At 46.4% G+C, this 20,029-nt stretch overlaps 1 protein-coding gene across 3 annotated transcripts in view; it reads left to right on the top strand.

Annotated features, from left to right (window-relative positions):
- ADPRHL1 (ADP-ribosylhydrolase like 1) overlaps positions 1–13,630 on the top strand; it is a 34,706-nt gene extending 21,076 nt beyond the window's left edge. Inside the window, exons 7-9 of one of the 3 annotated variants that reach the window (XM_084300180.1) lie at positions 603–756; positions 5,796–5,994; positions 10,683–13,630. In XM_084300180.1, coding sequence (XP_084156306.1) covers positions 603–756; positions 5,796–5,994; positions 10,683–10,757 — 428 coding nt within the window. In that variant the 3' untranslated portion in view covers positions 10,758–13,630. Of the gene's footprint in view, positions 1–602; positions 1,458–5,795 lie in introns of those variants that run through there. The other 2 variants (XM_084300179.1, XM_084300181.1) reach the window with 2 other exon arrangements.
- The last annotated feature ends 6,399 nt before the right edge of the window (positions 13,631–20,029 follow it).

Raw genomic sequence — 20,029 nt, 5'->3', positions numbered from 1 at the left:
CTTTCCTCACGCTGACAAGGTGATTGAAATTGTGTTAGATGAAGAGTGAGCCACAGCACATCTATCATGCATCTCCCAGTTGCTTATCCTCCACTAGTGTTAGCCCTCAATGTAAGGAAACGTCACAGGAAAAGTAAGCAGGGTGATCAATCCTGTGCTGTCTCTTCCACTACAAGAGCTACAGGTTATCAGATACGAAGAGCGGGTGAAAGCTTGGAAACAGACCAAGGGAGATGCTCCTTTCAAACAGCGAGAAAGGATGCTGTAAATGCTAACAGTTCCCTGCACTCAGAAAGTGATCAGGCACTTGACAGACCCATGTAAAAAGGTTTGATGAAGGCCAGGAGACAGAGAGGCCACTCCAGCTCAGGAGCACACACCGCAGAGGCCCTGCTGTGCGCTGGCCTTGGTGTTACTCTCCTCCCTAGGCACGGGACAAGACACGGGGTCGTGCAAACCTCTGGGGCTGCCCCAGCATGGCCATTATGTCCTTCCCACGCTCCATCAGGGGCTTCACCCTTCCTCCCCTGCGCAGTGCGGGCTGTGGTTTTGTACTTGAAGGCGACCCTAAGAGAACTTTGCATCTGTGCTTGAACCCGCAGGAGAAAGCGCAGCGACTGGATCTATCGCGGGCTGCCTGTACGGGCTGGTGTACGGCCTGAGCAAGGTTCCCAAGGGCTTGTACCAGGACCTTGAGCAAAGGGAGAGGCTAGAGTACTTGGGCGAGAACCTTTACCGGCTGTCCACGCAGGAAAAGTAAAGCGGTTTCTGCCATTTTCTCTTTCTCTAAAGACCATATCAAACCCTGTAGATAACTGACTGGCTTTAACGGTGGAGGAATTAGCTGAGAGTTAGTCTGAAAGGCTGTATGTAGACTGTGTGCAAGTGCAGGTAGCTGAATAATTCAAGAGCAACTAGGTTTTTATGGTGTTCTTCTTTTTTTTTTTTTTTTTTTTTTTACAGATGTAGGGATTTCTGAGTATAATGATTGCTACTTAAACCCGTGAGATAATCTCAAATGGAAAAAAATAAATAAAACCTCTTTTGGTTGATTTCAGTCTAACTTGCTATAATACCACCTTCTAAACAGCTGTGACCAGTAATTACACGTACAAAATTAATTTCCAGAACTAATGCTTTCCTGCAAAACTAATGGCAGTGCCCCCTTATGGGGATATTCTCTGTATATTTGACAATCCTTTCACCACTGCTGTTCTGCCTTGTTCTCAAATCTAATGTGTCTGTGACACTTGTAAACCTAATATCTCACGGATTATCCTTTAATGAACCGCTGATCCCCGCATCAGCGCTGTGGTGCAAGGTATTGTTACATTACAAGCTTCCAGAAAAGGAAAAGCCAACACTAAAAATACCCCCGAGGCTCAGCAAAGCATCAGCGTGTCCAAACTTTCTGATTTACACTTCTGTTGTTCTTCGGTCTTCAGAACAAACTTTTTTAAAAATACAACTGGCTGAAATATTTGTAAATAAATTAGTGCTTACACTATTTCCTAAGCATCATTATTTATTTTTAGACTGAACAGATTATATGTTGCTGTATCAGTATCAGAATTTTTGGCTGAGGTCTTCAAGCAGTTGTAATAGGTCAACAGTACGGCTGTGATACATTTCACAAGTCTGGGAACCAGAAACCCTGGAAAGAAAACAGTTACAACTGCTTTTCTTTTCTTTTCTTTTCTTTTCTTTTCTTTTCTTTTCTTTTCTTTTCTTTTCTTTTCTTTTCTTTTCTTTTCTTTTCTTTTCTTTTCTTTTCTTTTCTTTTCTTTTCTTTTCTTCTCTTTTCTTCTCTTTTCTTCTCTTTTCTTCTCTTTTCTTCTCTTTTCTTCTCTTTTCTTCTCTTTTCTTCTCTTTTCTTCTCTTTTCTTCTCTTTTCTTCTCTTTTCTTCTCTTTTCTTTTCTTCTCTTTTCTTTTCTTCTCTTTTCTTTTCTTCTCTTTTCTTTTCTTCTCTTTTCTTTTCTTCTCTTTTCTTTTCTTCTCTTTTCTTTTCTTCTCTTCTCTCTTCTTCTCTTCTCTCTTCTCTCTTCTCTTCTCTTCTCTTCTCTTCTCTTCTCTTCTCTTCTCTTCTCTTCTCTTCTCTTCTCTTCTCTTCTCTTCTCTTCTCTTCTCTTCTCCTTCTTCTCCTCCTCCTCCTCCTCCTCCTCCTCCTCTTCCTCCTCCTCCTCCTCCTCCTCCTCCTCCTCCTCCTCCTCCTCCTCCTCCTCCTCCTATTTTTCTCTTTCTCTTTATGTCTTAAGAAAACCAGTCGACTATGATTCAATCAAAAGCTGCATACATCTGCATCTAAAGTAAACAGTAGCACTGGGTGGAGGAGATTCTGATATACCAGCAACATGGGCACAGATCTCGAACCCTTAGTGAAATGACACAGAAGAATTAAGCATGGAATTGGTCCCTGGTGTTTAACCTCATGTTTTAATTCAGAAGCTCAAAAACTGAGGTCTGTGCCACACTTTCTAATCTCCACAGAGAGTGATTGACTACATGGTGTTGGTTTCTCCTATCTTTCTCCAGCTGCTGAAGCGTGTTTTAAAAAGATAGCTAAAAATACATAAGTACTTTCCTACTCCTTTTTCCATGTAAGCAATTGCTGGGATTGTCACTGGGATGTTATGTGGCAGAAGGAGGAGCAGGTGATCCATGTTGTTATGAATAGAAGCCTGCATGACAATATCCATATGAAAATTGTTTCTGTCCTATGGGCTACTTCAAACACTGTGGTTTTAGCATGTTTTCTCTTCGCAGCTTTGCAAGGTGCTTTCTTATTTGCTTTGGAGATACGTTAAACAAAGAGGACCATTTGTGTCAGTAGCGTTTGATTTAAGAGAATACCAAGATTTCCCCCCAAAAAAATCCTTCTAGTTTATGGTGACTCTAGCATACCTGTAATAAATTCAGCAATAGAGAAGAGAGAGGAACATATCCTGCGTCAGGTAGGATCTTCTCCAGTACTTTGACATTTCCTTAAAAAAAAAAAAAAAGAATCACAAAAGGATGAAACACACTCATAACCATTTCCTCCCCACTTCATCTTCTGTCCAGACTGGTGAGGACCAAGTTTAGCTTCAGAGACAAGTAAGAGAGTGTAATTTAGAAGGTGGCTCACGAGGGCTGGATTTACAAAACACTACCTCTGCACTTGTTGAGGCGAGCGGCGTGTTGGCCGTCATTTCATCAAAACCACTAAAAATGCCCACTCCTTAGTGTCCGAAACTCCCTCAGTTGCATGTTTTTAGCAAGCACTGTGAGATGCCACCACCACTTCAGCTCCCGGAGCCCCCAGTGAGAAGCAGAAGGTGTGTTGGTGCACTTGGGTGCTGGCAGGGCTGGAGGAGAGTGCTGGCTCCATCCACCACATGGGCAGCGCCTGCTGCAGAGGTTTTCCTGGGACAGGACGGGCTCTGGGATAGGGTTGCAGTGCAGCCCCTTAGCGTATCAGGCTGTTGCCACTCAGATACTGGCGTGATAAGTGTCTCCAAAGAACCTATAAATAAATAAGTAAACTGCCTGTCTTACGCATCTTAATTATTCGAGGGAGAAGGAGGCAGGAAACTTTTGAAGACGGCCTCGCCTCCTGTGGAGGACCAAGAGATCTGTCCTCCGGACACCAAAAAACACATCTGTACAGCAGCGCTGCCAGAAGCGGGCAGCACATCAGAGCAGCATCACGGGCACTAAGAACAACGTGAAGTGACTTCTCCAGAGAGGTCGCTGCTGGTTTGGGGTTTCCCCCTGCTCACATCGAATACCTGCCCGGTTCCTCCCAGCCATAGGTGGGACTAGAGCTGATTATGTGTAGGTGATAGTCAGTTCATATAGAAGTGAATATATTTCATTGATGGGTCACACTGTTCAAGAACAGTAGGATGCAAATCAGGAAAAGGTGGTGAAGAAATATTAGGCATGATGTCTTGGCCCACTAAAAATGGTGGTCACACTCCCAAACTAGCATTCCTGAGAAACCCTCCGTCTTTGCCCTCTTTCCCAGAGGGGGGAGCACACTGATCTCCAAACACCGAGACAACATCATCATTGCCCCACATTTTTTGTGGTGGTCTCAGCGTACTTCCCTTCTGCAGAATGCTTTTGAGATTTACATGGTCGTGATGCTGGTTTGTAGGTGAAATCACCTCGGAAGAGCTGCAGATGCTCTAAATAGGTGCCGTAGCCCTTTGCTCATCTTCTGTGCCTTGCTGGCGAATACAGGTCAAACACTCACCCCATGCAACACGTCGTGGTACTTAGGGCAATGCACTAGTCCCACATTTCAGAAGGCACCCTATAAGAACAAGCTAATTTCTATGTTACCAACACAGAGTCGAAGGAAAAGCCTGAACAGAGCTCACTAGCAATATATTTTAACGAATTTGGACTTTTTAGCTCATAAGTCATAATTTTCATAATTATAATGAAGAGGACCTGATCTTCTTCCCTTCACAATCCTGGCTCCCTCAGCTGTGGTGCCTGCAGTAACAGGAAGGGTGGATGTTACATGGCAGAGAGCACCTGTGCCATGTTGAAATGTGCTGATTCCCAACCAAAACCAACACAGTATTGTTTGTTACATTAGCCCTGTGCCAGTTGTCACGCTTTTTTTTTTTTTTTTTTTCTTCTTTTATTGGGCTCTAAAATTAGCTACAAAGCTAATATATAAATAGACCTTCTTCCATTCAAGATGGCAACTTCATCCCACTGCTGGGGGATGTGATTTTCGACATGTGCGTGCGCTTGAAACGCAGCCAAGTGGAACCCAAATGCCAGCACCCGAGCGGGCGAGGAGCAGCCCCTCGCTTTCCAAACAGCCCCTGCAATAAACCTGGGGGGAGCAGCTCCAGCTTCTTTCCGAGGCCGGGGGGGAACAGCTGCTGGGGCACAGCTGGGCCTTCCCCTGCCTTCCAAGCCTGCCACTCCCCCAAAGGATGAGCCTTCTGCAGCTTCTCTTCGTTTTCTACACGTGGGTTTAATTTGAAGAATTTCTTATTCGGCTTCTGCTCATAAAAATTAATACCCTCCTGGTATGCAGGCTGCGTTCTGTGCGTGAAGCTATTTCTCTGCACGGTGAAGTAACCTTCCAGACTTTTGTGGTGTTAGAAAGCTGACACCTCTTGTGATTTTTTTTTTTTCCCTTCCAGCCCCATCTATTGTTATTGACTTCTCACTCCAGCTCTTGTGCTGAGTTCACTATTTTATTTAGTAACTGATCCACACCGATTAAAGCATTGCCGAAATCCCCAGCTGTCCCAGGGCCTGATTCTTCAGTATCTCAAGGGTAGATCCAACACAGCAGCCTTCTTGCCCCAGATTTAAGGGTCTTGCAGCCAAGTGACATCGCCACGGTTGTTGGTTTGTCAGGTAGTGTTCTCATCGTATTTACCTTTACCTAGCAGGAGAGGAAAATAGCTTTGATGTTGCCCTTGCGTTAGGACACGGTAACACCAAATCAGAGTGAGGAGTGGCACGGAGGAGATGTGGCCACCCCAATTAGTGTTGTTGCTCCCCTGAAAGCTTCCACTTACCACAAAGCACAGAAGGAACAGCCGGCAGTGCCACGAGAGCTGTGTAAAGCCTGCGCACTCCGCTACACGGTGCCTCACGAAGCTTGTAAAGCACCTTGCATGCTTTTTAACAGGCCACTAACGCCAACTCTCTCGAAAAGTTCCAAGTTTCCAAGTATTTTTTTCCATTTTATGCACAGTAGCATGCCACTAGAGCAAAGTAAGGAGGTAGCAGCAGTGTTGATGCCTTGAAAAGACCATGCGTGTTTTCTCTTGCGCAGCACCAAACGCACAAACTCCTGTGGAGATCAGATGCTGGTAGACCCTTTGGTGCTGAAGAAGAAGCTCAATAGGATGGCCACAGAGCAAGGGGCCTTTGCTGTCCTCAGCAGCCTGCTGCTGTACGTCACCGAGCTGGCAGCCTGCGACCCGCAGCTCAACAGCAAGAGGACCAAATGGGCGGAAGGTAAAGAGAACCAGGTGAGTTTTAAACTACCGCCTCCAGACACAAGCAGGGGGCAGTACCCTACCCGATTTCAGCTCCTGCGGTCCCGGTTTCTAAACAACAATCGCGAGCCTTACATCAAGAAAAGAAGAGAAGTCGGCAGGCTGGTCATCAAGGAGAGGCTGTGGGCGAACAGGGCTGGAAGCAAGCTAGACAGAGGCAAGGAGAGAAGAGGAGATGGGACAGCAGCAGAAGAAGGTGAAGAGACAGCGCCCAGCGAGAGGGCCAGGTGGAGCGGCCAGGGTGGGAGAAACACAGTGAAGGACATCTTGAAGAAATTTCTGGCTGCCGAAGAGAAAGAAGCCAAGGAGAAGCCTCCCAGCTGGAAGAAGAAGGGGCCAAGCAGTGGCTTGCCAAAAATAGTCAACAGGAGTTCGGTCCTCTCCAAGCTGAAGGAGCAGTTTGAGCAGAGCTCCCTCTGTTCGGCCGCGGAGGTGAAAGCGTCACTCTTGCGCAAAGGCGAGAAGAAGACTAAAAGCTTCCCCAGCAGAAAAGCTATTCGTAAGCCCGAGGTCAGAGTGCTGCGCACGGCAGCGCTGGCAGCCACAGACATAAAGAGCCCCGAGTCCCAGTATTTGGTGTGCTCCACGGTCCCGGTGCCCAGACTCAGCATGGCGACCGAAATTAACCATCCTTGGAGCTGGTCGAAAAATAACGCCACGAAACAGCCTCTGGATCACAACACACCGCTGAAGGAAAAGGGGGACTCTGAGAGAAAGCCTGGTGAGAAGAAAACAGCAGCACACGCAGCCCAGCACAGGGAGGGCAAAGAGGAGATACTGACGGCACCCCAGGAGATGCCTGATGCCAAGGACAGTGCTGAGACGAAAGTAGATTCCACAAAGCAAGGAGCTGACTTTAATCCTAATCTAGATGGCTCTTGTGCCATCTGTAAAGATAAAGCACTTGCAGATTGCATTCCTCCTGCATCTGGGCATAGCCTGGACTCCAACAGGAACAACTTCTCAGCTGGGCCTGGTACATCTTCACCACCAGGGGCTACCAATGCTGCCCAACGTGCTAAGGGCGATGGTCCACCTTCTAACCCACCTTACTCTAGCAAAGCTGAAGGATCCCCTGAACCAAGTCCTCAGGACACCAAAGCAGATGAGATTCCTGAAATAGTAATGTACGTATCTTGTTCTGAGGAAGCTGACCCAGAGCTCACACAGCCAGAGAAGGATCTTTTTTTTGCCGAGCAAAAATGTATCCCCGAGCAGAAAGCCCTGGAAAACACCCTGCCATTTCTCTCTCCAAGAGTTCAAGCATCTTTTGAAGCTGAGCCTGCGACGCAGGACCGACAGCTGACTCTTCTAACACCAGCTGCTGGTAAAAGGCCACCAGTAGCTCAAAAACAGGCACCAGGTTTCAGAGGCAGATGTTCTGAGGAAGCCAAAGAAGGGGAGAAATATCACAGTGAAGACAAAATGCACTCTACTTCCGGCAAAAATTACACTGATGTCCCAGCTAAAAAGGAAGAGGAGAATGAAGCACCCCAGTGCCAAATGCAAAATGAACCCAAAATCAGGCAGCCACAGCCACCTCAGATGCCTGGCCCACAAAATGAGTTTGTTAATTCCGGTGCTGAAACGTCAAATCCTGATGCGAATCAGACCAAACCTATGTTCTTCTCAAAGGAGAGCCAGGAGCAGGAGCCTGGTGCTGCAGAAGAGCACCCCTCTTCTGACTGGGAAAAGAAACGAGGCCCTTTGCCAGATGAGTTTGTGAAACACAGACTGCACTTCGCAGAAGAGGATTTGGGGAAGGGGCAGTTACCTTCATCTAGTGAAATGACGAGTGATGGAGACAGTCGAGGCCTGGGCAGGAGTACCTTGACTGACCTGGAGACCTGTCACAAGCTGTCCAAGTATTTCCTTCACCGTGAAGAGACCACTGCAGACGAGATGCCATGGCCTGACTCTGAAACAGGGCTGTCATCCTCAGCGAACCTTGAAACAAGACCAGCGAGTGGGGTTGCAGGACAAAGAATCCACCACACTCTTGGAAATCCCCCAGCCCCTCCACCAACTGAGCTGGTAAGAGCAGGAGCTGGTGGTGTGGAAGATGAGCGTGGCAGCCGCGGCTGTGAGAAGCATCCACTGCCCTCTTCAGATGAGCTGACGATGCAGGAGAACAATACTGCAGCGGAGAAGAAAAATGAATGTGATTTTAAGAAGCAACTGCTGTCCCCAAATCATGAAACAGAAAATGAAGATGCTACAGCTGAAGAGACAATTACACTCCAGGGCTTTGATAATTATGTTTCACTTTCGACAAAGAAAACAGGAAAACATGACAAAAAAGCTGTGCTAGCAAGAAAGCCCCTGTTGCTCTTGGAGAGGAACCAAACACAAACTCCAGATGATACCTTGATGCAGGAAGAGAACCTGTTTCCTTCATCAGCTGAATTGGTGTCAGGCCAAAAGAAGCATGCAAAAGGTACTGATAATGTCTCCAAATATAAAAAACATAAGCCTCTGCCTTCAGATGATGCCATGAAGCACGGCAATGAGAGCATGGAGACAGAGGAGGGAGAAGAGAGAAGTGTCTTACATAAATTTCAGGAGGAACAAGTATCAACACCAAGCGATACAATGGATCATGATAACAACTCTTCAAATGAGAGGAGTGCTCATAGTGCTCAGGCACCTCAGCTACCTTCGTCAGAAGGTGACGCTAACAGTCAAGGGGTGAAAAACACTGGGCAGGGCTTGAAGTGCCCAACACCTGCAAGAGATATGGTTAAACATGAGCGTGATATGACAGTCGATGAAAACATCTGCTGTAATAATGAGAAACACCAACTGTCCCCGTCAAATGAACCACTGAAACGTGCAAATGACACCGCAGGGAAAAGAAACATGAAGTTGAGCTTCAAGAATTACTCAGCGCCGCCAAGAAATACAGCAAGCAATGACAGTAACACCACTGATGAGGAGAATACTTTTCATGGCTTGAAAAATGAGCCGGTGCAGCACAAAAAGAGTCATGAAGGGGAGAGGAATACTTCATGTGATCCTAAAAGTCAAATACCATCATCAAGTCCTCTGGCGAAGCAAGACAAGAAATCCTCCCCTCAGCAACAACCAGCACCTGCTGACTTTGTAAAACCTGAAAATAAGTCAGCTGAAAAAAAGACTAAACATACCTCTGAGAAGCCCCAGTCACCTTCTTCAGACAAACTGGAGAAGCCTCAAGAAAGAAGTCCTTCAGCAGAGAGGAAGCAGAAGATGCCAGCAGCAGAGGACATCCCGTCACCCAAAACAAAGGCTGTAAAAGGGGACAATGAGCACCAGCACCCAGGAAAGTACCGGTTACCACGGTCAAGTAAAGCAGCAAAGCATGAGAAAGAAACTCCAGGAGGAGAAAAACAGCAAACAAGGTCTGAGGATTTTACAACGCCTGGTGCAAATACTGCAAAAGAGAAGAACAAGTTTCCAAATCTCAAGAAGTACCGATCGGTATCTTCAGAAATACCGGCTAAGCCTCAAGAAAAGGATGCTCCAGATCAAAAGCAACAAGCATCAGCTGCTACAGGTTTTAAGAAGCCCGGTACTAATGCTGTAAAAGAAAAAGATGAAGATCCAAACTCTGAGGAGCCCCAGTCACCCTCTTCGAACAAAGGGATGAAATCCCAAGAAAAAACTACTTCAGGGAAGAGGAAGCAAAAGACACCATCAGCAGAGGACATCAGGCCACCTGAAACAAAGGCTGTAAAAGAGGATGATACACACCAGTGTGCTGGGAACCATCAGTTACCCCTTTCAAGTAAATCAGCAAAGCCTGGGAAAAATAGTCCAGGATTGGGAAAACAAGAAACCGCAACTGAAAGTTTTAAAAAGCCTGATGCAAATGATGTAAAAGATAAAAGCAAAGATCTAGGTTCTGGTATGTGCCAGTCCCCATCTTCAAATCTGCAGGTGAAGCCTGAAGAAAAGAACGTCACAGCCAAAAAGAAGCAATCGGCACCACCGTCTGATGAAAAAACGAAGTATAAAGCTGGTAGTCCAGAAAATAGGAGCGGGGCCCTGAGAACAGAGAAATACCAGCTACAGTCTTCAGATAAGAAAGGGAAGAAGGACAATGATGATTCAGGAAAAGAAGGGTCTGCGGGGGACCTCAAGAGCTCTCAAACTCCATTGCCACGTGATGGCATAAAACGTAAAAGCAACACTGCCCCAAAAGATACTGCCCCAAAAGACACTGCCCCAAAGGACACTGTCCCGAAACAGACCTGTTTGTCTAATACAGAGAGGTCCCCCCAGTCATCCCCATTGCCTGATGCATCGAAATATGATGGAAGTCCCGCTGAAAATAGAAGAAAACGGCCTGGATTTAAGAAGTACCAAGCACTCTCATCAAATAATTTGGTGAAGCATGACAAAGACATTGCTGAAAGGGAGGCTAGCTGGCAGGCAGCTGCTGTAACAAGCGACAGAACAGCAGAGCTGGAGGACTGCTCCAAAACAGCACCATTCTCCAAGTACACAGTGGAAAGCTACGGTGAAAGGCCCTTAGATTCATCTTTTAAGCCACTGATCATTAGGGTAACTGACACGTTTAAACATCACAGCTAAAAAATACTGCTACAGCTTAAGTAAGAACTTACAACTGATCGTGCCACTGAGTCACTCAATCTTTCTTTTTTTCCTTTACTCTCCAGGGCATTACATTATCATTTTTTAATCACAAGGACATTGATGTGCATCTATCCGAGCTGGGCTTTTTCCTTTCTTAACATTAGCCCGAAGACATGAATTAAATTAATCACTGCAAGTGAATTAGCTAATCACTGAATTAATCATCAGTTTATAAATTAAATATGAGAGGGGCTTTGAGATCAGTGTGAATTCAGTCCTGCTCCAGACTCCCCTTGCTAACTAATGGGTGTTGTTTGTAACAAAGACGACTGTTCAGGGTGAACTCTATTTGTATTTACTTATTCTAATGAAACCGTGCTCGCACATTTTCCAGGAACGATGGTAGGCAGTGTCAGCTTTAATTATGTCAAAAAGCGCTCGTTCCAGGCTCTGCCTTTTCACCAGTTAATGGGAACTGTTGGTCTATGGCTGCATTGAGTGGCACTGCTAGCAGAAGGAGCGAGGGAAGGAAGGGCACGCTTCATTTATCCGCAGAAAAATCCTCAAAGGACGTTGGTGTTACAAAAGCTCTTACCGTGAATGCAAATTTTCAGCCTTATTAATATTGGAAAAATAGTGATTTAACCTCCTGTGAAGCTATGGGTACTTTGGCCGCATACTGCATGAGTTATTGTTGGGAGGGACACGCCGTTTCAAGTTATTCTCAATGATCGCAGGCGAATGTGCAACAAGTGAGCGTGGAACTGCTCAGTGCTGAAAGGCTCTGAGGACTTCTCTGGGGGATCATGTCAGCAGGAGAGACTGAAAACCTTGCCGGGGGAGCTCAGCTCTTCTTGGGGTTTCTGTCTCAGCCTGGGTCCTCGGGCATGGGGGCACAGCCAGGCACTGCAGCTAGCACTGAAAGTCGTAGGAAGTGCTGATTTTACAGCCTGATGTGAAAAGGAGCAACACGAGGCAGCCAGCACTGCTGAATGCTGCTGATGGGCCGTGGCTTTCTGTGTGTACCACAACAGTGGTTTCTGCATAAAGCGTGCACGGGACAAATTTTTTGGAAAAATGAGGATGGGGCTGCTCCACTGGCTCCTCTGCCCTCAGTGAACAGCAGACAGGCAGAGAGATGTTACAGCCAAAATCTCCCGTGCACCCCTTCAGCTTAGTGCTGTAAATGATGAATCCAGGTATTTAAAGGCACGGCCTAAAGAGTCAATTCATTTTTTCCACAGCCACCCCCATGCAGGTCTTGGCTCTGTGACACCAAAGGTGGGGCCACTCAAAAATAAATAAATAAATAAATAAATAAAATTAAATAAAAGCCCAATCTTTTCAGTGTCACTGAGCTTCAGAGCTGCCCAGTGAAGAGAGGACAATCGTGGTCCTGCTCCTCATGGCCCTGGCTCCCCTCAAGTGTTTCGGATGTCCTCCTCCCTCTGGGTGCGGCCTGGCCGCTGCTCCAGCCCGCTGGCAGGCCGCCCCGACCCATGGCCTGCAAGGAGAGAGGATGAGAGCGAGCTGGCAGCACGTTGGGATCAAATCCCTTTGCCAGAATAACGCACACGAGTCATATACGTGACAACTGGGCCGGCCTGGTCAGGGACGCTGCTGGGAGGAAGAGGGGACATGCATGCAGCGTCACCCCCTGGCTGCTGAAGAGGCTCGGGCTTCGGTTTCTTGTCCACCACATGCCACGAGTTAGGCTTCCTGGCATCTGCAGGCTCACAAAATGAGGAGTGCATTTGTATACCATGCTGTGTCCTCAAAAAAAAAGACGCTGAAGGGAATTTATCAGTTGTACAACGCTGCCCTTCTGCATGGAGGTGTATGTCACCCTTGCAGCTTTTATGGGCTGGCAACCATAAAGGCCACTTTGTACTAAACCTAAGCTGTAATTTACTTTTTATTGTCCATGATTTCATTTCCCATTGGAGAAAAGCCCTTACAACATAAAGCGTTTGCACCAGACTTGAATAGTAAATCCTCTGCTAGCTGGCCTTTTAAAACAGCAGGCAGATCTTGCTGGCAGAGGAGAAGCCGCCTTTATTATTCTTTTTCTAATCTTTCAAAAGAAACTTAAAGGCTTTTTTTTCTCCCCCTCTTATTCACATCTGAAAGATCACTGCCTTGTGACGAATTAAAGGGTTCTGTCTAGCAGAAAATTACCCACGTGTGCAGCAGGGGCCCCCCAGGAGAGTGAATCGGTGGGTACCAGGGGGGGGCCTGGCTCTTCCATTTCACAACTGCAATGGCTGGTTTTCTTGATGGATACAGCATGAGGAGAAGAAGGTGCAACACCCTCTGTTCAGGCAGAGTCATCTCCTGAGGGTTAACTGTTAGATCACAGTGTGCCTTCATCTCTGATGGTAAGAGGTAAATCATCCATTCGAGACTATTGAGGGTTCCTCCCTGAAGTGCATTTCAGGGATGAAGGAGACTTGCACCGAATGTGTCTTTGGGTGTAATGCACATCCCTGAGCGTCAGGAGTTAGCACAATCAATTCCTCAAGAGAGGAGGGAGCGAGGCCATGCAAATCACAGCAGCAATCACCAGAAGAGCACAGGCAACTATCTGGAGTGCCTTGCAGTTAGCAGCTCAAAACAAGCCGCTCCTGACCACACTGATGGGGAATTCAGCACTGCTGATAAGCAGAGACTCCAGAAGTGAGTATTTAAGAAAGAGCAGGAGCATGGGGAGGAGGATGTACATCTACATCAGCTGTGGCACAAACTGTGCAAATCACCAGGCACCAACCATGGTGAGACCCTTGCCCAGGCCACATACACAACAGACATCAAACATTTCATTTCCCGTTCCTGGCTGCAGTCCCTCAGAGCTTTTCCCAGCCTCCTTCCTCCCAGGAAAGGCAGCAAGGGAGCCCTCCCAGGCTGCCATTTCACTGTGTCTGACCCAGTACCAGACATTGTTGTTGCCTCTGCTTCACTAAAATACAGTGGCAGCCAGCATCTCTCAAGGCCTCTAAAGGCACCAGATCCATAGCCATCGCTAAATGTAGCAGGATATCACTATTATTACTATTTTTGTCAGTTTTAGTTGTGATTCCTTAAAGCCCTGGCTTTGTTATAGATGCAGTCGATCAAACAAGTCTCCTATGAGGAGAAGTTGAGGACATCTGGGCTGTCCAGTCTGGAGAAGGGGAGGCTGAGGCATGACCCCATTGCTCTCTGCAAGTCCTGAGGAGGGGAAATGCAGAGGGAGGTGCTGGTCTCTGCTCCCTGGTCACCGATGTCAGGGTTTGTGGAAATGGCTCAAAGCTCTGCCAGGGAGGTTCAGGCTGGGCATTAGGAAAAAATCCTCTACCGTGAGGGTGGTCAAACCCTGGAACAGGCTTCCTAGTGAGGTGGTTGATGCCCCATGCCTGTCGTTTGGACAGCCCTCTGGATGCACCTCACTCTCCCTCCACCTCTCTTGCCTTTTTCAACTGAAAAAGAGCATTAAAAAAAAAAAAAAATCACGATTCTCAGCAGAAAGAGCCCAAGCCCTGAGGAGAATAATCCAGTCAAAGAACTCAGACTAATGCTGAGGCACAAGGCACAACCCAGCCACCTCAAAATTAGGAAACATGTCATTCATTTTCTCCAGACATCCGAAGAGGGAAGAAACATTTGTCCCAGTAGTGCTGTTTCATTCCATGTTGTTCAAAGGCAACAAAAGTCTGATTACTGTGCACTTCAGGCTCTGACCTATGAAATAACTTAGCGATTTATCACCATTTTGTACAATTTCATCTCAGGCAGTCTTTAAAACGTCGTGCATGACAAAAGAATGAGAGGCTAAGCCCTAAAGCCACAGGAGTTATCTCAGGTTTTTCCCGTTATACTTTTTTTTGGATGGCAGTGGTGATAGCAATAGAAATACTAAAAATAATATCAAGGATTTCATATTAAAATGTAGCACACCCCCCAATTTAGCTTTTCTCCTGCCCACCTGCGGCCAGCCGGTAACAGCCCACGGGCATTACTCGGTCCTGCGGTGCAGCATCCTTCCCAGGCAGAGCTGCCACAGATCGCATCTCTCGGCTGTAGAAAAGCTCCACCTAATGGTTGGATTTGCACAGCACGTTACGAGCAAGCACTGATGAGCACGGAGTAAAAACCACCCTGTGGTGGAAACAGCAGGGAAATGTAGAGAACAAGTTCTCCTCTTATTCCCATTCCGGTAAGGACCGCGCACCACCCAAAAGGAGCTTTTCTGTGTGTGAACAGAGAAGCCTTACAAATAATAACTGCGAATCCTCATAGCATTTCCACTTAGCATTTTGCTAAGGGAGATTCCTGTTACCTTAGAAATAAGCACAGAAGTGTAACCGGCTCTTAGCAGAACCAATTTTCACTACTTCACTCCCTATACGCTTTCCAAAATGTGTAATATCCGCTAAGTTTTATTTCTGTTTTTCATTTCCACGAGCATCTCTTTTTAGAGAATGAAGCATTTTTCGGTTTTTGATGAGAACTTTCAACATGTCAATACAGAAAAAAATAATCTTGCTGGGCATCTGCTTTCCTGCCTACCAAGTGTTTTTTTTTTTATTTTTTTATTTTTATACGAAATAGCAAAAGAGTCATTAGTTCTGTATTTAACCTCTTACAACCTGAAAGACCTGAGGCAGTTTTGGGAATCATTTTACATCTTCTGTCACTGCCCTTGACTTGTCCCTGTTCATTGCTTGTATTGTGCCAAGCTGCAGGTGCAAGAACAACTTGGTGGCATGGTGTGATTCTCACTTGGCAAGCCAGCACTATGGCAGGCTTTCTGGGGTGTGTGCAATACAGTCGCAAAAGCATACTGCTGAGAAGATTAAGCCATAATAACTCATAATGCACTGAAATGGTTATCCTCAAAAAGCCCCCAGTTAGCTGTTAGGGACTGTGTTTTCAAGAGTGGCAAGTGACTTTGGGTGTCCAACACCTTATCAAGGGATCTGAGTTTTTGGAAGAGCTCAGCACTTGCTCTCTTAAAATCACGCTTCTTCCATAACATGTCTTATGTGAGGCAGCCAAAGCCCCTTCCAAAATCTTGAGCCAGTTATCTGAAATATACAGGAACTTCATATGCACCTACTTGCCCTGTACTAACCAAAAAAAGGCTGTGAACAAATGGCTTGGTGTGCAGGAACCGGTGAATGCAGCCAGTACAAGTTGCTTTGACTGCGAGGAACTGTGACCACAACCCACAGACCACACAACTTCCTGGCCTGCCCCACAGCAGATGCAGCGCCAGTCCCTCTGGCCCTTTCAGGGCACTGAGAAAGTTTTTATATGGCTGAGATGCTTCCCATCGCTGTGATCCCCAGGGCTTCTGAAAAGTTTCAGAGAAATAAAACTCTTGGATGCTGCAGAGCCAGTGCATCCTTACCAAGGAACAGCCACGTCTAGTTGAGCTACATCACCAGTGTTAAATAATTGTGTCCCTTGGGACTTGTACAAATGCAGAGGACTGTCTGAACACAGCTCTGGATTGCTAGCCCCAGTTACTGAGATCTTTCATTCCCCTAAAGAATGGGAACAGTGCAGGCTGTGCTGAGCCAAGCATCCAAACAGGGTCCCAGCAAACATGTCTCAGCTCTAAATACCTTCAGACTGAAGGAAATTATCACAGAAGACCAGAAATCCCCCAAAGACATCTTCTTTATTAACTCACTCAAATGAGTGAGTAACAAGAAAGTCGTAACAAGAAACGACTCATCATGTAACAAGAAAGCTTGTACCCTTGTCATGCCATGCAGATTTCTTAGTACAACTGTTTCCCTTTGTATCTGGGTTACTTATTTGTACCACCAAGTCTCGTGTGTCAGGAAGATGAAGACAATAAAAACGTGCCAACTAACGAGCTCGTCGGCGTCCTGTCATTATCAAGGAGGGAGCCTGTGCGTGCCTCATTGGTATGCAAACCGCTCTCCTTTCACCCGAGAGAGCTGGCACAGGCTGAGCTTTGTGGGGCAGCTGCGAGCAGCTATAAAGTGCAGAGCGTTGCTTGTGTAAATGCCATGGCTTTGAAGAGAGCAGGACACACTGCATCCTCTGCTGTGCCTGTGTTTGGGTACTCGAGGCATAAGTTCCTTGGGCCATGGCAGCCTGCAACGTGTGTGAGTGTGTGGATGTGCCACCTGCCTGCTGGGGGCCAAGATCCCACCTGAAACTGCCAGGCTAGGAGAAAACTCAGAGGGAATGTTACATTCATTATTTCCTTCTTGTCTATTTTTCCTTCTTCTTCAGAGGGTTTTTCTCGGGATTTATCTGGAAGCAGCAGATTGGCTCACTGATTTTTGCAGGTATCTTTTTAAAATCAGTGGCCACTGCTTTCTAGTGCATGCCATCAGTGTCCAGCTCTAGGCAAACAGAAACATGAAATCCAGTCTTCACAGAAGGGTAGGGGTTGGAAGGGACCTCATGAGATCATGAGGTCCAACCCCCCTGCCAAAGCAGGTTCCCTAGAGCAGGTGGCCCAGGTAGGCGTCCAGACGGGCCTTGAATATCTCCAGAGAAGGAGACTCCACAACCTCCCTGGGTCTTTCTTTTTGCTTTCTTCTTTAGAAATCCAGGCTTAAAGCAAAAAAAAAAAAAAAAAAAAAAAAAAAAAAAAAAATTAAAAAAAAAATAATAAAAAATCAGCTCTTTTAAAGTCCCACAGCCCAAACTGCATCAAGACCTGCTTCCACTTCCTCAGGGCTGAAAACCAGCTTCGGCTTTGCTTCTGAAGCAGTGAGATCACTACGAGTGTTGTTAACATCCTTCTTTGCGTGCCCTGTGACCGATGAAGGATTGTAAGAGCGAAATTAAGTCAACCAGGAGCAGCCACCCAAAGCTTTGGCATCTCTCTGGGCTGCACCGTGCCTGGTGGCTGCTCTTGGTGTCACCTCATGGCTGAAGCTAGAGGTGGGACAAGGCCACACCAAACTGATCCTAAGGGCCAGAAGAAGCCATAAACAGGGCCGGGCCCTGCTCACAGGCACTAGGCCCAGCTGAGCCAAACGTGTGGTGATTTAGGGGCAGGAGGCATGCTAAGGCCCAGCTGTTTCTCATTAGCGTGCTGCGTGATGGCATTCAGGGCACGGTTTACAAGGGTGGTGAAGGCAGGCCTGCAGATCCTCTCTTTTCTCTGCAGTATTTATATGTTTTCCTGTCAGCGGCTGTGGGATAGCTTCTACTCAAAACGGGGTGAAACTGAGGCTGCCTCGCCCCGGCCTCTTGTTTTTAAGGGGTGCAAGGAAAAAAATTATAAAACTGAAGCATTTTATTCTGGTCTTGACCTTTTACTTGTGGTCCTGATCACTACAGTAAAGCAGGCACAGAAACACAGCAACTTTTCTCTTTATTTCAAGTAGAAAAACACATTCTAGCAATGTTCCTCCAGCCTGACAAAGAAAGCTCAGGCTTCCCAAAACACTGTGTTTTGGTGTCTTTCCAAAAGAAAACGTGTTTCCATGGAAAAAAAAAATAAAATGGTTAAGACACAGTATGTTCTCACCAAAAATATGTTTTGTGGGGAAACCGCTGCTGATTTCTAGAAGCAGGGAGAGGGTGCTAGGGCCTGGGCTGGGAAACTCGAGGGGCAGGAACCCTACAGCCGAGACACTGACCATGAATAGGGAGACTGTGAGCAAGGGTGGGTGAAGCCTTCTGTAGAAGATCATCAGCTCTATTCTTGCGCTTTTATGAGGTCAGGCCAAGCTCCAGAGGCAGACCTTCTAAACTTCCTTGGGCTATCGCCCAAAGGGCAGCATCATTTTGCTAGCCGGAGCAGAAAAGAGGAAATCCTAAAAGGAAATCCCCCTGAGCTTGTGGGGCTTTGTTCCCAGGTCCTTGCGAGTGGTCCCGTTGGCCTGCAGATGGCGAGTTTTCCATTTGGAGCCTGGCTGCTTGCTGACAAAGTGGGGAAAAGCCCGGCATCCTTAAGGGAATCTGATATACAGATACCGTGCGAAGGTGGCAAAGAAGATTTAACTCCTCAGCCTCCCTAGGGCCTCTCCCATAGTGCTTAATTTTGTCTGCATGAACAACTGTTTGCTGGGCATGGATATAGGATAGGATAGCATAGGGTAGGATAGGATCGGATAGGATAGGATAGTGAAGTAAGGGAATGCGATGATCATGCTGTCATTTAATTTTCTTGTTCCCCCTATGGCCTTTATCAATACACCACCATGAAGAGGTACCCGTGTTGGCTGACTGACCTCAAAGCTCACCCCGCTCAGTCCACAACTAAAATTTGAGGAGTGGCTTGCAGTGTTGTTGGTCTCTGGGCCATCATGAATGAAATTCCCCCAGGAGGGCAAAAATGTTGAGTCTGGCCCCCACTGAATCACCACATACTTTGAGGAAGTCATGGTTTCTATATCTGGTTTTCATAACACACATCTGTACGGTAATGTCATCTGGACTCCTTCACCAAATAGCTAGTAAAAATATGAAGTCGGAAAGCATGTTTTTAATACACACAGAAAGACATGTTTTCCCCTGACTGCCCAAATGGAAACTCCACTTACCCTAAGCTCATCCTGTGACGCACCCATTTCCCATTGCAGGCTTCCCTCTCGCCCTTTCTACTTTCCTACCTTTTCCCCTTGTATTTCTGTCCCGCCCAAGGGCTACAAAATGAGGCTGGGATGTGAATCATATATTTCCAAGAAGCATAGAGAACTTGCTCCAGGGGTCAATTTTTCCATTTATTTTTCAAAAACTGATTTCTGAGCCCTCCCAGGAGCCACATGTGTAGGGATGTCTTTCCAACATGCAGCTGCTCATGAATTCCTGGGAGGACCCCTAACACAAACAAAACTTTCAGTAGTACAGTAGTCTTTCCATATTGAAGCTTCATTGTTATTTGGTTTAAAAGAAAAAGAAAAAGAAAAAAAAGAAAGAAAAAAAAAAAAAAGAAAAAAGAGGAAACCAAAAACACTTGCAGACATTCAAAAAACATTTTCAATATGCTATTTTGATCAGCTACCCAAATAAGTACACATACTGCATTCTGGCTGCAAACCTCAAACTTGGTGACAATTCAATGCCCACGTGAGTGTAACATTCTGGGGAGGGGAGGGAAAGGGTTTTTTTGCATCCCTCCTGTTCTCCAGTGTGGTACCAACCCCGCTGTGGATGGTTTGGGTTTTCCTACAGCACCAGGAAAGGAGAAATGCACAAGTGCAGAGAGATAATACTCTGAGAAAAGCTTCTTGATTTCTGCTCAGAAGGTTCTTTGCAAGGCTCCGCTTCATTTCTAGGTGTCTTTGACCCCACAGTGGACTGCGGGTCCTGTGGGGAGTAGAGGAGAAGGGCTAAGGTAGCAGAGGCAATACCTCTGGGAAATTCTTTTGAATGCACAGCATTTTTGGCTGGAAAATAAATAAATAAATAAAGAAATTTAAAAAAGCATTTTTGCCTGACCAAACCCAGCCGC

Source organism: Netta rufina, assembly GCF_964035555.1.
Source record: "Netta rufina genome assembly, chromosome: 1".
Classification (NCBI taxonomy): domain Eukaryota; kingdom Metazoa; phylum Chordata; class Aves; order Anseriformes; family Anatidae; genus Netta; species Netta rufina.
This window is presented reverse-complemented; position numbering and strand designations above follow the sequence as displayed.